The 20,879-nt window shown below is 44.8% G+C and overlaps 1 protein-coding gene across 1 annotated transcript; it reads right to left on the reverse strand.

Moving 5' to 3' along the window:
- Positions 1–792: 792 nt before the first annotated feature.
- LOC117962619 (ankyrin repeat domain-containing protein SOWAHC) lies at positions 793–18,824 on the reverse strand. Its single transcript, XM_058992157.1, has 13 exons — positions 18,535–18,824; positions 14,993–15,054; positions 14,331–14,663; positions 13,416–13,586; positions 11,065–11,121; positions 10,515–10,697; positions 9,980–9,991; positions 9,278–9,280; positions 7,322–7,384; positions 4,899–4,985; positions 3,910–3,979; positions 2,697–2,786; positions 793–2,101 (listed from the first exon to the last, which is right to left on the reverse strand). The coding sequence occupies exons 1-13, from the start codon at positions 18,656–18,658 to the stop codon at positions 1,926–1,928; spliced, it is 1,431 nt and encodes a 476-aa protein (XP_058848140.1). The 5' UTR covers positions 18,659–18,824; the 3' UTR covers positions 793–1,925.
- Between the last annotated feature and the right edge of the window lie 2,055 nt (positions 18,825–20,879).

Genomic DNA, 20,879 nt, shown 5'->3' on the forward strand with positions numbered 1-20,879 from the left:
ATATCTATTACAGAGCCTCCCTCTTACCCCGACCCCACCTTCCGATATCCAAACCCAAAACAAGTGCAACCCTTCTCAGCTAATCTGGAATTAGGAGCTAAAGCCGTACGGACAGCCACCGGCTCCCATATTTGCTCCATCTGTGCCCCTCAAAGTAAATTAGAGCGGACTTTGTAGATCAAAGGCACTTTGTAAAAATGAGATTACTGTAGTGAAAAGGAAAGAGGAGGAGAGGGTCGGGGTGATGCAGGTTTGATGGAGCAGAAGCCAGAAGAGCTGATCTCATTAGATCACCCCCCCCCCCCCGGTGTAAAAAAGTCCCGTTTTATGAATTAAAGTCTCCAGGGCTTCAGTTACAAGGCAGCGCTCCGGAAGCTTGTATGGATTCTTTCTGCCTTCCAATCAAGAAAGGAAAAGCTGACAAATCGAACCTTCATTTGGAAAGAATTTGTTCGCGTGAAACTAATAATTCTTTTTTCAAAAACTATGTAAAAATAGCAAACCATACATTACTAATAAATCATGATTCCCTGTCTTCAGTCCTTTTTAATCACATTCACAAACTACCTCCCAGTCCCTCAGCTCTAACCACTAGACCACACCACCTCCCAGTCCCTCAGCTCTAACCACTAGACCACACTGCCTCACAGTCTCTCAGCTCTAACCACCAGACCACACTGTTTGTGAACTGACCTGGCCCAGTAGAAAATTATTTCTGACAATTAAAGATGCTGAATATAATACATGTTCAATCAACTAGAATTAAAAAAATAAATAAAAAAAATCAATAAATATGTTTGCAAGTCTCCTCATTTATTTTTTTACCAATTGCAAAAATAGAGTAAACAGCAAATATATATTTTTGCATATACGGTATATATATATATATATAATTAAGACCATGAATTAAGAACATGTGATCTCTAAGCTTGATATTTGTTACTTTCTGAAAACTTCTGTACAACAAAGAACAAAAAAAACACACACACAGCACAATCAAATGACAAACAATTCTTTTGTAACATTGTAAGACTTGCAGTCCCAGCTCAACACTTCTGCAGTGCTGTTTACATGACACAATGCAGTTAGAACATCAAAACACTCTCGTGGAACGTTAAGAGTCCGGATTCCATTCTGGAATTCTTTCAGGCGGGCGGGTTTAACACCTCACTGCAGCCTCAAACACCATGGAAGAACGGGCTTGCCTTTAAACCCTTCATGAATGTCATACCCTTCGAGGAGGCTCCTGGAGGTACTCTGCAGAAGTGACATCGGCACTCAACCCAAACGAAACACCGAACGCTCTCTTGCAGTCTGAAGGGAGGGAGTCGGTCGCCCTGCATTCGCTCCAGCGTTTCAAACAGCATCAGCCAATTAATACAACTGTAAAAAATACAAATCTATACATACAGCTACACAAAAATGCAGGACCCCTACATCAACAAAATACTAGCCTTCAAATCTAGTCCTATGTGACACTACATTGAAATTAGCCCCAGTGCTCATATGGCAGTATTGCCGTACTTCATCTATTTACCTAGTTTTTAGTGCAGAAAATACACACTGCTGTGTGTGATTCCTCTAGAACTGTGGTAGCATTGATATGAAACATCTAAGACAATATGCACAGCAACTTGGTTTTTGGAGACAGCAAAATAAAAGCAAAAAAAGAAATAGAAGCGACACATTCACAGCCCCTTATCCAAATACAGGAAGAACTGCATATTTAAAAGGACTGTAGCGTCAGATACTTGAATCCCTTATGGAAAACGCTGTGCTATACTTTTGCAGAACAGATCCCAGCTTTTCATTTTAAAAGCAGCGGTTTCAAGGCTGGAGTAGCCATTCCTTCCATGGCACCCTTGGTCTTGTGCAGCTGCAGGGACTTGGGGAGGATCGGGAGGAGCCGGCTCTGCCTCCAGCTGTTACCGGGAGAACTTCCTGGGCCTGAACGCTGGTGGCATGAGCAGCTGGGACCCGCCCCCCTTCTCCTCCCCGCTCGCAAGGTCCTCTGCCGAGCCCCACCTCTTCTTCGAGCTCCCAGAGAAAAGCGTCGCCAGCTTCCTGTTCCTGCGCTCGTTCCCGTGACAGACCGGGAATTCTGGGACCGAAAGCAGAATGAAACCAGATGGCAGCGTTTATCTGAACGTGGGCTCACTGCAATGCTAATGTTACTGCAGAATACATCTCTCTAGAGGGAGCTGTATTGAAAAGATCAAGGGGAGGGTGTCAATACTACTCAATACTACTGGGCAAGAAACCACAGAAAACTAAATCGGTAGTGACTGGTGACGCATTCTACTGCACAGGAGTCAGCTTGCTGGAAATCATGTGACAGAGAGTATTAATGATATGGGTGGGATAAGGATCTCAAAAGGGCCCCCTCTACTGGCTGGAGTGCGAATGAAAAGCAAGGACAGCTCCACCCCTACCACCTCTTTGCCAGATCAAAGCCAGGTTTAACCTCAAGGTCTAATTACCCTGAGCTGTTGATACAGAATCTCATCGTGAGGGGCCTGCAGTGAGTTGCACCCGTTAAACCTGAAGCCTCCACTAAGGAAATGTGTAAAAGAAGTTTGTAAAGATTGACCCCATCACAAGTAAAATGACACGGTCAATTGAATGGCAGTGTTACATGGAGCTTCATACAGCGTTCTGTATTAAAACAATAGATAAAGATATGAAACTAAACTTACGTGGATCACTCCTGCCATCACTGGAATGCTGCATTTTGAGATACTGCAGAGCTAAGTGGCCACTGTAATCCCTCACATTCTGATTTGCACCTAGAATACGTGAACAGAAACAATAAATAAATCAGTGGAACTAACACTGGAGAGCAATACTGGAACGCAAGAGAAAGCAGGAACACCAGTGTGTTTCCACTCCACTGGATGTTGTGTGAAGCTCCCTGGATGTGGTCTATGGGGAAGCTCCCTGGATGTTGTGTGAAGCTCCTGGATGTTGTGTGAAGCTCCCTGGATGTTGTGTGAAGCTCCCTGGATGTTGTGTGAAGCTCCCTGGATGTTGTGTGAAGCTCCCTGGATGTTGTGTGAAGCTCCCTGGATGTGGTCTATGGGGAAGCTCCCTGGATGTTGTGTGAAGCTCCCTGGATGTTGTGTGAAGCTCCCTGGATGTGGTCTATGGGGAAGCTCCCTGGATGTTGTGTGAAGCTCCCTGGATGTTGTGTGAAGCTCCCTGGATGTTGTGTGAAGCTCCCTGGATGTTGTGTGAAGCTCCTGGATGTTGTGTGAAGCTCCCTGGATGTTGTGTGAAGCTCCCTGGATGTTGTGTGAAGCTCCCTGGATGTGGTCTATGGGGAAGCTCCCTGGATGTTGTGTGAAGCTCCTGGATGTTGTGTGAAGCTCCCTGGATGTTGTGTGAAGCTCCTGGATGTTGTGTGAAGCTCCCTGGATGTTGTGTGAAGCTCCCTGGATGTTGTGTGAAGCTCCCTGGATGTGGTCTATGGGGAAGCTCCCTGGATGTTGTGTGAAGCTCCTGGATGTTGTGTGAAGCTCCCTGGATGTTGTGTGAAGCTCCTGGATGTTGTGTGAAGCTCCCTGGATGTTGTGTGAAGCTCCCTGGATGTTGTGTGAAGCTCCCTGGATGTTGTGTGAAGCTCCCTGGATGTTGTGTGAAGCTCCCTGGATGTGGTCTATGGGGAAGCTCCCTGGATGTTGTGTGAAGCTCCCTGGATGTTGTGTGAAGCTCCTGGATGTTGTGTGAAGCTCCCTGGATGTTGTGTGAAGCTCCCTGGATGTTGTGTGAAGCTCCCTGGATGTTGTGTGAAGCTCCCTGGATGTTGTGTGAAGCTCCCTGGATGTTGTGTGAAGCTCCCTGGATGTTGTGTGAAGCTCCCTGGATGTTGTGTGAAGCTCCCTGGATGTGGTCTATGGGGAGGCTCCTCACCGTAGTTGATTAGAAGATCGATGATGTGCCTGTGGTCGTGCAGAGCTGCAATGTGCAGCGGGGTGTAACCCTAGGGGAGAACAGAAATGAAATGTGATGTCATCACACAGTGTACAGGAACACAGCCAGTGACCTTCTTTAATGACAGGGGCTGTAGGGTCATGTATAAAGCACTTCATTTCTCACTGTCTCTCACTACATATCAAGCCCTCGTCATTCAATATCAGGTGAGCCATGAGCACACGAGGGAGGTGTTAAGAGTAACATGCAATGACGCAGTGTGGACGTAGCTATTGACACTAGAATCATTTCTCATCAAACGAGAAACCAAACGGTGACTCTTCAAGGGATATTCTTAGCGCTAAGGACAATACCTGTTATCTGCATCCTATTTCAAAACAGGACTGAAGTAGAAATACATAACCACAGGAAACTTACATGCTGTTGGAATCCACCACGAGACACACATGCAAAAAAACACAAAAGAAGAAGAACATATTGTTATGCTTGTGTATGACAGTCATGTCATCTCTGCATGTGTTACTGAAGCACGGACCCCTAGAAACGCACTGGACAGGTTTGAGTAGACGACAGGCTGGTTCAGTTTGATGTTCTGATAAGCCGCCCCCCCCATTCATCTACTGCTTCTATACTGGGGGTTTCTATATGTATACAGATTCATAGACTCATGATAAACGTCACACATTATGATGTAATGATTCAACCCTTCATAAGAAACAACACTCTGAACATTCAGCACCAAACGCTAAAGTGACCCCTCTCTGAGCTGGTATTAGCACCCTGATACTCACTGCCCTGGTATTAACACCTTCACCCCTCTCTGAGCTGGTATTAGCACCCTGATACTCACTGCCCTGGTATTAACACCCTCACCCCTCTCTGAGCTGGTATTAGCACCTTGATACTCACTACCCTGGTATTAACACCCTCACCCCTCTCTGAGCTGGTATTAGAACCCTGATACTCACTGCCCTGGTATTGACATCCAGCCCTGCATCCACCAGCATGGTTGCCATGTCTTCTTTACCATGCTTGGCTGCCCAGTGCAACGCTGTCTTTTTAAAAAGGGGAAAGAAAAGGAAAAAAAAAGTGATTTCAGACTCCTAACTGCAACCAGATCAGCACATGTACGTTTCCCACCAATCAACACCATAAAGCATGACCACTTCCTTTTGCGCTTCCTACACAACCCAGACAGACCCAACTTTGCAACACTCTGCGCGGCCCCTCCAATACGTTCCGTTTGAAACCTTTCCCCTGGAAGCCTCAGTAACTGGATTCTCCTGTGCACCTGTACTGGCACAGAAAGGAATCTTTAAGCTGATGAAAAGCCCCCCCAGCTCCCTCGCCCTTTCCAATGCTGCAGCCTGTGCGCAGTGCGGTTCACCAGATGCTCTTTGTTGTTGCTGCAGTCAATCTAACCGCAGCGCTGCTCTGCGATTGGCTCACTGACAGCACTGGCCAGCTGTGCAAAAGGCTGAGTGACGTTTCCTGTGATTTAACGGGGCTAATTACAAAACAACAAACCGAGCGTGCCCACAGCAGGGCAGGGTGTGAACGGCTGTCAGAGGCCGCGTGATTGATGATGTTGGTGTGACCCTCAGATGCCTAACCCACCCAACTCATCAGCCCCAAAACCATCACTCCTGTCTCCCCGCCCAACGCTCAGAACACCCAGCGCAATTACCAAGCCTCATATTTACAACAAAAATGATGTCCAAAATTATACTAAGTGTTCCCTGTATAATTGCATGCGTGATTAGCGAGTTTCACCAATGTCTCTCTTTCTGTTTACAGACTTGTTGCAATTACTCTAGATTTGCTATCTAAGCAATGCTGAATGGCCCCCTCTGACTTTCTCCTTTGAAATCATTACTCGACATGGCTTTTCATGCACAGCTCTGACAGCACTGAACATGTGTCAGGATTAACAAGAAGATCAAGAAGATACAGTTAGGAGACTGTGTGTGTGTGTGTGTGTGTGTGTGTGTGTGTGTGTGTGTGTCTGTGTGTGTACGTGCATGTCTGTGTTCGTTTATCCTTTTAGGTAAATACATTACAAATTTGCCCTTCTCAAACAAAGTAACTGCTGAAAACATTCCCCAGAGTTTTACTGAATGACTTTTGTTCAGAAAAGCGTCTTTTTAAAAAGCTTCCCTTCTACTCTCACTCCACGGCAGGTTTCTTGGGCTAGCTGTGGGGACTTTCTAATGAAACATTCCTTTAGACGCTGCAATTGGATTTCAAGCAACAATGATATGTAGTAGTAAAAGATTTCCTTCGCTTGTTTAAAGATTTGAAAATAGTATTTTTGAATGGAGGGTCGTTCGTCTACTGTACACTTCTCTTTTCAACCGTTACACTGATAAACTGCGGGACCAGCTGTGCTGATAAAGCAACTGAGAGCGTAGCGTTTCCTTACTGATTGTAATAATGGAGAATCCCTGTGCCAAGCTCTCACAGCAAGGAGCCTGTGTGTCCGAGTGTCTCTGGAGGTATAGTCACAGGTTTGTATTTGTCATGCGTCTGTCTCGCAATACTGAATGATTGATTAACTGAATGATTGACTGATTGATTGATTGAATGATTGATTGATTGGAGTGACTGATCAGTACAATCAGGATGCTGCTCACTCAGACAAGTGCTGCTCAGACATTCTGTGAAAAACACTCCGCGTGCAACTAGAACAAAAAAGCACAAAGCCCCTATCGCATGGTTGTTTAAGTGGAAGTGCTCATCATTGAGTGATAGGATTCAGAACGAATGAGCTCAGGCATCAAAGCACACAGCTTTTAAGTTGCTCATGGTTCATCAATCAATCACGTGCAATGCACCAACGGGCCTCAAGAGTGCCCACTAGAGGCCATTGTGTTCCATCCCTGCGTTCCACATGGTTTACTCAGCACTCAATACTGGGTAGATAAGACACAGCACATGTAGACACATCCCAAGCCAAGCGACTTTAATGGGCATGTTCATTACAATGCTCAATAACTGTCGCGATACCTCACTAAATCTGTACCCCGAGACATAATAAAACAACCAAGTAAACAGTAACCCTACCCCCCTGGGAGCGCCCCAAGAGAAGGGCTCATCCTGACATCCCTAAACTGCAGCTGAATTACTAAGCGGACCGATTGTCTGATTGTTTAAGCACTTGTTACTGATATACCTGTGTGTGCTTTCTGGGTTATCTAACACAGTGCAGGTAGTAACACAATACCCTGGAAATAAACCCTGTTGAATATCCTGCTGCTTTATCACCTGCAACCTTGATGTGGAAAACACGTGCTGACAAAAAGCAGCACAGATAGGAGGAGTGCGAATCACGCTGGCCTCATCCTGATGTGTTAAGATGCTCAGTGTAAAGATTAAGAAGCAGCATACTTACAAACTGCAGCAGGGCCGGCAACACGTTTGAAGGGGGAAGTGGAACATGTAAAAAAAAACAGAAAGAAAGAAAATACAAAAGGAGTTAATTAACACACATTATACACACACACACACACACACACACACACACTGACACACACACACACACACACACACACCGACACAGACACATAGACACACACACACACACACACTGACACACACACACACCGACACACACACACTGACACACACACACACACACACTGACACACACACACACACACAGACACTGACACACACACTGACACACACACTGACACACACACACACACACACACACCGACACCGACACAGACACACACACAGTGTTACGAGAAACCTTTACAAATAAGACAACTGATTAAGACTTCTTATGAAAAGTATTACACGCCATGTCTACTGGACCCACAAGACAACATTACTGGAAGTACCATTTTGAATGCTAGAAGTGTTGTAAAAACACCAGGACTGGTGGCATACGTGCATTCTGTGTCACTTAACCTCCTACTTTCACAGGGACAGGCTATCAATAAGCCCCATCTGGTTGCCATTGGGTAGTCTCATTTTAACCCTTGAACTGTAATTTTAGCAGAAATTGTGTTGTTTTTCTCTGTAGAATAAAACACATGTAAAATATATATATATATATATATATATATATCTCATCATAGAAACGAGTGCAGCTCGTTTTGCTGCAATCTGCCTGCACTTAACACTGCCATCGTGGCAGTAAGCCTTGATCCCAACATAACCACAGAAGAGAGTTAGGGAATGAGAAGAGGCTGTCAAGGCGTGTCCCTTCCCAGCCACTCGTCTCTACAAAGTGGATCTAGTTTAATAAGACACGACTGGTTTTTAACACTCATGAGATTGCCCCTCACTTGAGCTGCCAATGCAAACAATCCAGTGTGCTGACAATGGCAACGTTAACCCCTGTGAACCCAGGCCATGGAAGAAACGCTGGCTTTACTTCAGCAGTAACAGGCACACAATATTGCAACGTACAGCAGCACAGGATTCCAGTGCATCACATCAAAGAGTGTGAAGCGCATTAAAACACCTTCAATCAATCCTGCCTCCTCCATTACTTTCAGATTATTTTAATGAGCCATTCGGGACTTTGTCGCGCTCCAGGAATCCTATAATCCCTTCCCCTTGAATGAAGGCCATGTATCTTGTCAGAGTGGAGACAGTGGGGTTTCTGGTGGTCCTCGGAAGGTGGTCTGAAGCATGGCTCAGTGGGGATTTAGGTTTGGGTCGACCAGCAGAATTAAAATCAGCCTCCGCTAAATCATTCAAAAGCAAGAAAGCATGTGGGCATCAGCTCAGTGTCAATCTCCCCCTTCGAAGAAGTCTTCTTCTGGACTTCAGTCTTCACGCAGGCAGCACGATCACTGGTTCATCTGCACTTTTGAATTTGCTTCCTGGACATGCTTTTTATTTGACTGATTTGGCCTCCCTTGGAGTCTCGTGATCGGAACTGCATTTGCAAGCTTTGGTTGCATCAGGTGATGAAAATGTACAGGCCAAGCTGTAGTGGTGATGAGAATAAGGCAGGCGAGCTATGCAACAATGCTAAAAGAAACTAGTAACAAACTTTGACAAAGTTTTTAATTACAAGTCCTGATCAATGTTCTACTCTTGGGAAAGACAACAAAAATGGTATCTATCTATCTATATAGGGCCTTATTATTGATATCAAACAACTGGAGGGTGCATATTTAAATTGTGGTTCTCAGTGGATTCTTGACAGGTTTTTGCAATCTTAATGTAAAAATCATCAGGAGATGTGCCACTTGGCATACAATCATCCAATAAACGCAGAAGCCAAAAATGTCATGATGTGTAATTGATGCACATGTAATTATCTAAAAAAGTCAAAATCCTGAGGCAATTAAAAGCACAGGCTCTTAATAACATTGAAGTAACTTACCCCCTGGGAGAGAAGATAGACGCACAGGCAGGAATAACAGCAGAGACCCCCAAAGAAAACAAAAGGAAGAATTAGACTGGTTATGTTACTGGCTCTGATCTGCAGAGCAGCGCACAGCCAAACCAGCTGCAGCTGATTGGACAGGTACGCTGTCCGGGACCAGCACGTCTCCCACATCTCGGGGCTCTGTCTGTACTGAGAGAGGAGCTCACCGCATGGACACCATCTGTAGCTCACACAAGGGGCTCGCTTACCATAGTAAAAGCATGGCAAAGCGTGGGAAAGCAGGGGCCTCTATGGGAAATGCATAGTATAGCCATGGGAAGAGAACGTCAAAATTACTGCGGGACATTTTTATAAGGGGGCTTTTTATTTTGTTTTTTTTGGCAGGATATAGAGCATAAGTACACAACACTATACAGAACAGAATACTAGAGGATGTTTAATTCACTGAGGTTTTCACATGAAGAAAGGAGTTGATGAAGTCACCACAACGCCCAAGCTTGGGTTATTACACACTGTCTGTTATTTACAATACCTGTACATGGATAGACTGAACACGCCATCCATGATCTAATGTGATGGGATTGGATACATAATAATAATAAACACCATACAATTAAACGATCCAATCACTAATCAGCCTGGCGAGCATCCATTCTATATGGAAAAAAGCATTACAAAGAAAAGTAATATACTTACAGATGTGAAGTCCTGAAGAGATAAAACAAAACAGAACAAAAAGAATTATTCCACCAACAGTCATTAACACAAAGTATAACTTCACTGAAAAACCATCATGCAAGCAGTGTGTGCATCAGGTAAAGACTGACACTCAGGGGCCCAATCTGGTGCGATGAGCCAGATGCACAGAACTAACTGTCTATTAGCGTTTCAGTTCTGTACTTTGTACTCTTCCCATTTTGTGCGATAGTTGTCCGCACCAAGTTTGATCACAATTTCATCACAAGGGTGATTCTCAAGAACCATCGCTGGTGATATTATTCCACCACTGTGGATAATAATTCATGCGTGAAGTGTTCTACGGGTTGATCTGCGACTCTTTAAAAAGGCAAACGGGAAACTAAAAAACGACCACCTGTCTCGTCTCCACCTTGTTTTACAGATTTATTTTCTCTATTTTGAAGTCAAGTCAACCCCCTCTTCAATGGGTTTTACCAAGCCTCTGGGAAATCTCTGCCACCAGACAGCATTTCTTATGTAGGAAGGCTTTTCATTTGTAACCCTCACCGATCACCTCGTCCTTCTTCCCCGAACCTTTGTTTACAGTCATGACAACAGTCTTTATTTGTGCTACCTTCTTATATACCAGGGTGGGGTCTTGCTGGAGGAGATGGTTGAGAACCGGGAGTCTCGCACAGGCTGCAGAGTGAATCCACTCCTTCTCCAGCGGGTCCAGCTAGGGAGAGAGAGAGAGAGAGAGAGAGAGAACAAGGTGTGCCTCTCCTCTGAGAAGAACGCACTGCTGCAGGCAGAGCACCTTACGAGTCTGTCAGATCAGAGCCACATTCAGCACAAACCACACTCCCGCCAGAACAGTTCAATACCCCGAACTCTACTTACAAGTGCATTCATTACTAATAAAGTTTATATTGTGAGACTTTCAGATGCCTTGTGAGTTTACGTGTGTGTGTGTGTATTCTGAGGGCGTGTGTGTGTGTGTGTGCATACTGAGGGCATGTGTGTGTGTATGGAAGTGAAAGTCTCTATATCATTGCACTGCATGCATGTGCACCCCTAATACAGAAAAGACAAGGAGTGCTTACAGCAATCGCAGAGGATCCCACACTCCCAGTGCCATCTTCATCCTGTTCAGACTCGGACTGAAAAACATGCCGATTAACGACAGAATGAGAACACAAAGCATTAGAAAAGGGGGCAATTTTTCCTTTACCTTATGAAAACAACTCAGACACAACCAAAAAAAACAACAACAAAAAACCTATATATATATATATATAAAACTTTGTAAGATAACATCTATACGCAGCTTGATTACCCAAATGTAATTCCAATAGTCTCAGTTTTTTACACTGCAGTCCATGTATGCACCAGGTAATGCAAGACTACAGCTTTGCTTCTACGGCCATTAACGTTTCAAACTTTTAAAAAAAGAAAGAAAGAAAAGTACTTCATTTAAAAAGTACACTTATTTGAAGAAACAAATCAAACCCAGCCATTTCCCATGCATGAAGTGCCTTTGTGCCCCGCAGGAGGTCTGTGCAAAGAGTCCCATCCCAGCCTGATCAGTTTAAAACGCTGCAATTACCAACACAAACCGTAATAGTTACACATTATGCCAAATTGCAGCCAATTGCGGAGAAATGATAATTGCCTGAAACGCTGAACAATTTGCTGGCCGCTAGTTCTGTTTCATTGAACTCAGATATCTTTTCTTTTTTTTTTTTTTTCCTGCATTGGTACGTCGTTCGTTAACGAGAGCCCAGCTTAAACACAAAGAGAAAGCAGCTATTAAAACTCTAACTGAAACCTGCTGACTGCAAATCCTTCCGCGATCGTGATCCACAGCTCATCACACTCAAACACAGGTCAGTTCACTTTAACCAGGGTTTAAGGACGGTCTTATACCCAAGTAATAAAAGACATGAAAGATTTATATAGCTAATTCAAAAGCAGACAAAACAGCCAATTCAAGTCTACAGAGACTCTAGACTAATATGATTTTTACAGCCACAAGGAATTCTGGAGGTCCTTCAAGGGCATCATTCGACTCGATTCAAACCGTTTTGGGTTAATGACGAGCAGATCCGGGAGGGAAGTGTGTGCATTTTTTGGGCTTTGAAAAAGCAAACGCTGGGAGAAAGCCAACCTTAAACACTGCAGTTTCTTCCCATGAGGTTATCTCAGGGAGGTGGGTTATGTTACTTCATGTTTAATAATATTTTGTTCTCCACGTTGCTGCAAATCCTAGAAAGGGATCCCCTGGGAGCCGATGCTGGAGCCCCTCTTTATTAAAAGGGGCTGGGCCTGTCATTTCAGTGCCGGAAGCTGCATTTCATAGCCTGACTCTGAGGCCTGGGGAGCTTCCAGCACAATGGGAATCTGCCCTGCTCTATCCCTCTGCTGTAAACACTGCCTCGCATGCACTAAATAATTACACACTTAGCTCACTCTTACTTATCACTGCCAGAAACGTCCGGGAAAATGAACTGTACTCAGCCAACTCAATTTATTAATAGCTGTAAGCTGCTTAACTTTCATCAGTCAGGGTTTTGCAGCATGCATTGTGGAAATACTTCCTGTCCGTCTGCACCTCAGACAGGCCTCTGTCACATTTCTTTGTTACTCTGTATAAATACATATATGCATATACTTTGCTTGTACACTTCTGTCTGCATGGAAATGCAGATCCTAAACCTGGCACTCTGATTGGCCAGTCTTCTGTTCATTCAAAAGCATTTCGAATGAGGATCGTCAAGGCACACACCGCCAACAGACACAGCTGTAAACATTAACCAGCCTCCTTCGCTGTGTCTTAAAGAGCATCAGGATAATAACACCCAGCTCATCGTCTTCACACCACAGTTACCCGCTGCTCTGCAGAGTTAACAGCATGAGCTCTGTGAACCAGAGACTGTCAATCTCTACCGTGGATGTCTTTTAAACATCTGGAAGACTCATTTTCAACTGGAACCCTTCAGTCCCTCACGCAAGCCTGCAAGGATGGTGTTTCTTGTACGCCATCTTGTGGTTTGTTGAGGTACTGCAGCGTCTAAGAAATGCTTAAACTCCATTCTGGTCTACATGTTACAAGTGCCTGAACTGAGCCATGCTACTCGTGGATAGGGATGGTAATACTTTAGAGTCTGAGTTTATAGGTCTAAGCAAGTGTTAAACCTTTACAATTTATCATAAACATTTAACCATTGTCAAGGATAAGCAGGTCAAACACAGAGACCAGCTGTAGTGTTGATACAGTAGGGGGAGTGCTGGTTTGTATTCAATATTTATTCTGAATCTGTTCCGTTCACGCATTGACGTTGCACACGTAGTCTCTTCCACACAGTGCTGCACAGCATCATAATAAAATGCTCAGCGAATCTACACTGGAAACGGGATTAAAGGGAACGCACCCTCCCCAGTTGTGGGCTCTTACCTTGGACACAGCGTCCGGCTCGTCCTCTTTGGGGCTCCGAGCTGGAGGGTCCGCTATCTGGGGGGAGCTGGCCCAGCCGCGTGCAGCCTGTCTGGGGCTCTCAGGCTGCTCCTGCTCTTGGGGACCCTCCTGGGGGCTCGGCTCCTCCCAGACCACGCTGGGGTTCAGATCCTTTTACAGCAGAAAAACACAAAACATGAAACAAGAAAACAGAAAACGTGAAACATCACGCCGTCAGGGAAATGGGTAGCAGACATCACTTCAGTGCTTCTCAACTGCACGCCAGCACACAGGGAAACCACCAGTGAAGTAACTGAACACGCAACGTCATAAAAGAGTTCTGGAATAGAAGAGCTGTGTGAAACGTGCCAGCACACATTTTCGAATTAAAATCGACAGGGCATAAGAGACCACTGGTCTATAGAAGATGGTGTTTATAAGCAGGCTTCAGCATTTCCAGTGTGACATGAATAGAAATCCCTGCCCATTCCCCCGTATGGAAGCAACTGTGCAGTTCTGAGCAGGAGTGTTTAAGAGCAAGACAGCGAGATGATGACTTGTGTGTGAAGTTTGAAGGAAGCAAGTCTCAAGGGAGTGTGAATTGAATATGTGGGCTTAACTGCTTGAGTGACAAAGTGTGAAAGTGCAATACAACCACAAACACATCACAACTATATGCTGCCACTGCGTTTCCTACAGTTAAGAGATGAGCCTGCTATTGAGATGCACCTTTAAAACCAAGTTTGGTTCTTATGCCACAAAGAAGAGATTTCACGCCACGATTAAACATCACCTCTGTCTATCTCGCATCTGACAGAGGATCCCTACCACCCTGTAACAATGTCCTTAAATTACAATCCTCCACCAGGATGCACTGGAACTTTGAAGGAAAATGTGCTCTGAAATCCCACAGACCTGTGTGGGAGGATCCGAGCACACCGTCACTGTAATTGCAGGACCTCCAGCCCAGGAACACACAGCTCTGTTCTGCGTCGCACTTTTCCCCTTGTCCGTCCTGTCAGGGCTGTTCGTTTTAAGGTCCTGTGTGGCTTCTGTAGGGGTTGAGGGTTCGAGGCTGGGCTGAACCTGGGTGCCGAGCCCAGTGGAAACCTCCCCTCCCTCCCACATCACCATCCCTCCCTGTCTCGGCACGCTGGCCCGCTCCCCATCGCTCCCAGGCTCCCTCTCTCTCTCTGGCAGCAGCTGCTGCTGCTTGTATTTCTTCTTCAGAGAAAGAAACTTCTCCCCCTGAAACAAACCAAAGATACATGATCAGCACAGTGAACAGGGTGCTTAATGCTCTGTCAAAAACATGCTGTGTGCTGTACGGAAATGACTGGATGGTCCAGAAGGATGTGGGTTAGATCCCCCAGTGGAGTCAAAATGCTGGTTCACGTGCCAAAGCAGTAACTAAACTGAAGACGTAGGAGAATTGGTCTTTTTGATGTTATAAAGATGCAACAGCAGAAAGAAACTCTGACAGTTTGTGAATAAAAATAAAGGGTGTAAAAGCATGTTATACTGCCCCCTACTGTTGAACCACTAAATTCAATACCAGCACCTTACATTATACTTACATTGTCGGTTTTCACCAGAGCAATTTTATCGATGATCTGTTTAAAGTCGTTTCTGTGTTTGGCTGTGGAGAGAAATTCAAAACCATATATAAACATACAGTTCAAAGGGCCCACGGACCCAGGCATAAACCAGGGATGGAAATAAGTCCCATTGCATAGCGGTTTGATCCTGGTTTTGCTTTGAGTTAAATAAGACACACTTGAGCTTTTTACCTTTTCACTGTGGCTAATCAAGCTCACAATAAACCCGGAATGGGTGAAACTGCTATGCAAATGGAGTCTTATTTCCATCCCTGATAAACATGCTCTTCCTGGTCCACACAAACTCCCAGCCAGTACGCAGTTTCTCTTGTAGAAATTTGAGAAGTAAAATCCCCTGCTGTTTCCCAGCAGCAGCCTCATCGGGAGGCACACAGCTCGGTGTAACACAAACAAAGCGCCTGGCAGCACGACAAGGAAACCAGCCCTCGCATCCACAGGAAGCGAACTCTCACAGACCCCTCAAGTCAAACTCTCTTTCCATTTCCTCTCTGGGACTCGCTGAGCCTTCACTGTAATTCAGATCTGCGTCCGCAGCTTCATCCTTACACAGTGGAAAAACACACTGCACAACTTGAACTAAGCAACTCAGTGTGGTGGCAATTCATGGGCTCTGCTACGTTTATAACATTCCCTTTAATAAAAACACGAGCAAAGCAGAGCGATGGTACACTAGAGGCTCTCGAGGACAAGCGGTCAGCAGAACGTGGGCATACGATGAAGATCTGTATTGAACCACACAGGTATATTAATAAAGCAGTGGATTTTTATGATATCTTTAACAGTCTCTTTGTAGCTCTAATTCAGATTATTTTATTACTCCAAAGACTCAAAGATTCATGCATTCCTCACCACCGCAAATTGAATAAAGAGAAAGTGCTTTTCTCCTGGACTTGATTCTGCAAGTAATCTGGAAGAGAGGTGTGTGTGTGTGTGTGTGTGTCTCTGTCTGTCCGTCTCTGTGTGTTGTGTGTGTGTCTCTCTCTCTCTCTCTGTCTGTCTGTCTGTCTCTGTGTGTTGTGTGTCTCTCTCTGTCTCTGTATGTTGTGTGTGTGTGTGTGTGTGTTTATCTGTGTGTGTCTGTCCGTCTCTGTGTGTTGTGTGTGTGTCTCTCTCTCTCTCTGTCTGTCTGTCTGTCTCTGTGTGTTGTGTGTCTCTCTCTGTCTCTGAATGTTGTGTGTGTGTGTGTCTGTCTCTCTGTGTCTGTCTGTGTGTGTGTGTGTGTGTGTGTCTCTCTCTCTGTGTCTGTGTGTGTGTGTGTGTGTGTGTGTGTGTGTCTCTCTCTCTGTCTCTGTGCTAATCTGTCCCCTGCAGGCCCAAACACAGATGTATAAAAAAAGGAAATGCTCAGGAAACTGGTCAGAGAAGATGAAAAAAGGCGCTCCACTTACTGCACTGTGCTCTCCAGAGAATACTGTGTGTTTAGAGACTTTTAAGCTTGTCGGTGTGCAAAGACCAGTTTTGTGTTTTTATTGATGTATTTTTAAATCATTTCGGTCACAGGAGATTGTTTTTTTAACAAGGGGATCTCTGTAGGAAAGGCATTCTGGAGACAGAGCTCTCTGATTAAACTACAGAACAGTGGCCGTCACGCTGATCCCCATAGTGACTGCTTTCCAAACAAGTCGGACAGCGCTACCCTTTGAACCCGCACCAGGACCCCTGAGTCAACCTGCCTACTGAAACCACACCCTCCCAGCCCGGCAGCGTTCTTTACAAGCACGTCCTTCCTGAGGTAATGCAGAGGAAAGCCCTGCTAGATGTGACTGGGGCTTCCTGTGGCCAGGTCACAGCTTCACATTCTGCAGCAAATGAGAATTTTATTTGAAACCTAATAAAAACAGCAGCCTGTTAGGCACAAAGTCCCTAGCAGAGGAATTCTGTATTCAACAGCAGAGCTGCAGTTTGTTAAGTGCCCAGAAGGTGGCTTAGAACGACACAGGTTGCACTTAAATGATGTACACCAAGTTGGGTATAGACAGGAAATGGATTGTCTAAATCACAGCAGTTCAAAACCCCCTAGTAGGAGAAAGATCAGCCCCACCCAGTAACAGACCAGGCTGCAAACCCATCTGCGGGTCTGTGATGTAAAGACAGATAATCACAGCAACTTTCCTGATCAAGGACGAAATCCAACAACCTCGTCACCCCTGCATGATCAGATCACTTTTCTTCAGCAGGAATCCCGTCTCCAGGAAGAAGGAATTCTCTGTTGCAGCTGCAGGTACACATTTGCACAGCTATAGAATTTTACACAAGGATGCAAAACTGTATCTCCATATCTCTGCACTTTTGCATTGGAGATTCGGTGCAGCGTACAGGGCTGAAAAACTTCACTGCTACAGTCAAAAGGTGGGAAAATCTTCTTGGTGCTTCTCGACAGCTCGGAAAGTTAAATTCAAGTTCCATTCAATGGGCGACTCTCACTAGTTAGACTTGAAACATCCTTTCACAAACGCCTATGCTGCAGTAAAGGTATTTGCTTGACTGCCAGGGGCCTGGTTGATATTAGCATGGCCCCTATTCTCTTTATCCCTCGCTTGATCATCACTCAGGTGACAGGATACAAACTCACAGTCCCTGAGCGGAGGGCACCCTTATAAAAACACTACATTTGCAGAGTATATCGTTTCCCCAGGCATTTTCCCATGCTTTTCGCATCTCCCACAGTTTTAACACATCTGTTAAAACTATGGGAGATTTAACACATTTGTTAATAGGCTTTACCGTACCCCTCTGGGCTTCACAATGCTTGCCTATGCTTTATTACACTAACTATTGCAAACCTTTGTAAATGCAGTCCCTCGGTCTCTGTTGTTAAAACACAAGGTTAAGCATACTGAAAGCATCAGGAACCGCACAAGCAGTTGTTAAATTTAGCTCTCAACACATTGCAAGTTTGTGGGTATCACCGAGCTGCAGCAATCGAGTCACTGCAGCTGCGTCTCGCTGTTCTCTCCTGATAATGCATTCTGCTTTACCGTTCCATTCCATTTAATCTGTAACTGAAGCTACCAGTTCCCAGCAGACACTGCGGGTTATCCAATAGCCTGATGTTCTGTACCGTTTGTCTGGACCGAGTATGTTGGATATACCGCACAGCGCACACCATATAGCTTCACTTTCGTTGCACAAGAAGCTTACTTGGTGTGCTGCACGAATACAAACCAGCAGAGAGCGTTTTTTTTTTATAAACACAAAACAGATGTTGTTTACGTTTACTGAAACTTGAGGTTTTTGTTTTTTTTAATTCCATACCTTTGCATTGTTTACCTGACCCGCTGTGTCCTTCTTAAAATACAACAGTATCCAGGACTCGCGAATTGACAGTTTGGAGTTTAGTTACCTGATGTTGAGAAAGCTGTCTCGTCTAAACTTTTTCATCATCACTACTAGCTAACTTTTCAGGCTTAATAAAAGTTGAACGTTAAAGCCCCGTGCTACAGTGCATTTAGCCACATGAACCGAATGACCTTTATGATTATGATTATTATTACACTCACCACGAAGTTTTTTGTCGCTATGATTAATGAAATGTTTGAAATCCTTCAGTAAATCCGAGTTCTTCACCCTGCCTCCAGCAGCCGAGATATACTCCAGCAATACCTCTTCCCTCAGTTCCTCCATCGTGCCTAGTTTGTTTTTTAAGGACTACTAATGGCAATATCAATAAAGCGATCTGTCAGCCGTTACTGCCTGGTCGTTATCGCTGATTAGCTGTATCAATTCACTCCGCCCAGAGCGCGCCTCCTTCTCTTTAAACCTCGACCCACACACTGACACTGCGCATGCTCTGACTGATAAACCACGCCGGCTGGATCTTAAAGGGGAAGGCGTGTTAATTTACAGGTATAGGACAACATTTTAGCATCACCCTATAGAATGAATAAAGTCGAATGAAACCTGCTGAATAATGCTACGTTGACATATTGAAATACATACCGCCTTGTAGCTTGCCATATACTTGACAGAAAACTGACAAAACTTGAAAAATGTGACATCTCAAAATCTAACATTAAATGCTGCACTACTATCACGGCTTCCGGTAGTCTGTCCTAATAGTTTTTCACTGTATGGGTGCAGTTTTCCACACGTATTTCCCACGGTTGCATTAGCCATGGTTTACCTTTCTTTTAATTGTTTTTTCCTACCTGTCTGGTCTTTACAATGCGTATCTACTGCATGCTTTCCAATGCTTTATTACTCTTCTCTGTGCTTTTACTCTGGGAGACTCTGCAGGGGTATACAGCAATGCTGATATCTGTGCTGTGCTGTATCAGCAGTTGGTCAACAGTGCCCGGTTTGATGCTTTTCTGCATACAATTGAATCGTTGCAGTTTGCATGGCACTCTTGTGCAAGCTGATGCAAGTGCGTGTCTGCAGAAGAATACAAATTCAACCGCCACCATTTTACAAACGAGAGGCGGAATAAAAGCATATTGAGCAAGGCCTGGTGCTGACGGTGTCGTCTTTCAGTGTGAAAGCCAGCCATTCCCAAGTCACGTGCTGATGAGAACATGCAGCTGTTGATTCTGATCCTTCCCATATGCCTCCTCCAGGGCAGTACTGTTTTCACAGCAATTGCCTGTAAACATGTTTTTTTTTTTTTTTTTTGTGGCTGTCCTAAATCCAATCACCTAACCTTAAAGAGGATCATTTTTGATTGATGAAAATGCCAGTGAAAGTGGTGTAAGCCGTGCGTAATGGACAGCCCCTGGTGCTTAGCAGGATTGTTTGTGCAGACAATGCTGTCTACCTGATTTCAAACTAAATACATAAACCCTGTCCCTTCAGCACATGGATTCCATGCTGTTTAATAAGTGAAAGTGCTCCTGCAAGCAGGATTTGGAAAGCGTGTTTGTGTTAATCCAAATTGTTCGGGATCTTTTTGACATCTGTTATGGAGAGAATGGTTAACCCTTTCTACCTCCAGAACTTCAATCTGAGTCCGATGAGCAAGCTTGTTTCAATAGCCCCATGGCAGCCAAGCAGACTGGTCTTCATTGTTCTGAATTGACACTGCAGCATGCTGTCAATCTCAGCCCCTCACAGGCGCTACTGGGCTCTGCTGTTTCCAAGCTGTGTGTCTAAATGCCACTTCAAAGGACACCTCACAAGCCGGGGAGCAACTTGCATTCTTTTCGTGTCTGGGTTCTGGAACAGGGCATCGTGTGTTCCACCCTTCCATACTGCAAATAGGGTGAATTATGTGCAGCATATGAAATGGAAAAGATAAGCACATTATATTGCATACAGTAGCTACTGTATATATGTCAATAATGAAAAATTCCTGAAAAAGTGCCAGCACCGCCCCGATAATCTACTATGGGTCAGGCAACCAGTGCTTATAGAAAATTTTGTTTTAATGTCTCTGAGTAGAGGACACACACACACACACAGTCTGTGTCTCAAAGCTCTGCTCTGCACAGTGCCTCCCAGCACAGATAATAGAATTAGGTATTGTAATTACTTTACCAGCAATACTAAAGCTGCATTTTTATAATTAAAGTCCAGAGTATCAGCGCTAAAGTATGATAAAAAATGTAAAAAACGCTGGGATTACAACATTAAATCTGCCGGGACAGCTGTGTGGATCAGATGCTGGCTCCGAACGGATTTACAGGCAAAGCCCAGAGCACTGCGCTCCTCTGTTCTGCAGATTAAGAGTTTGTGTGGAGTCAACATGCTGTAATCGAGAGATTAGCTGATGAACACACTTTCTAATTCACCCCGGCAGGAAAGAAAAGGACGTGTTTCTGTGGTTACAGGGCCATTGTCCCATACCAGTGCTCCTGCCCAATGTCATACAGATCCACATGTCACTCACAATCCTCTCCCAGCTTCCATC

This window comes from Acipenser ruthenus, chromosome 18, assembly GCF_902713425.1.
Source record: "Acipenser ruthenus chromosome 18, fAciRut3.2 maternal haplotype, whole genome shotgun sequence".
NCBI classification, from domain to species: Eukaryota; Metazoa; Chordata; class Actinopteri; order Acipenseriformes; family Acipenseridae; genus Acipenser; species Acipenser ruthenus.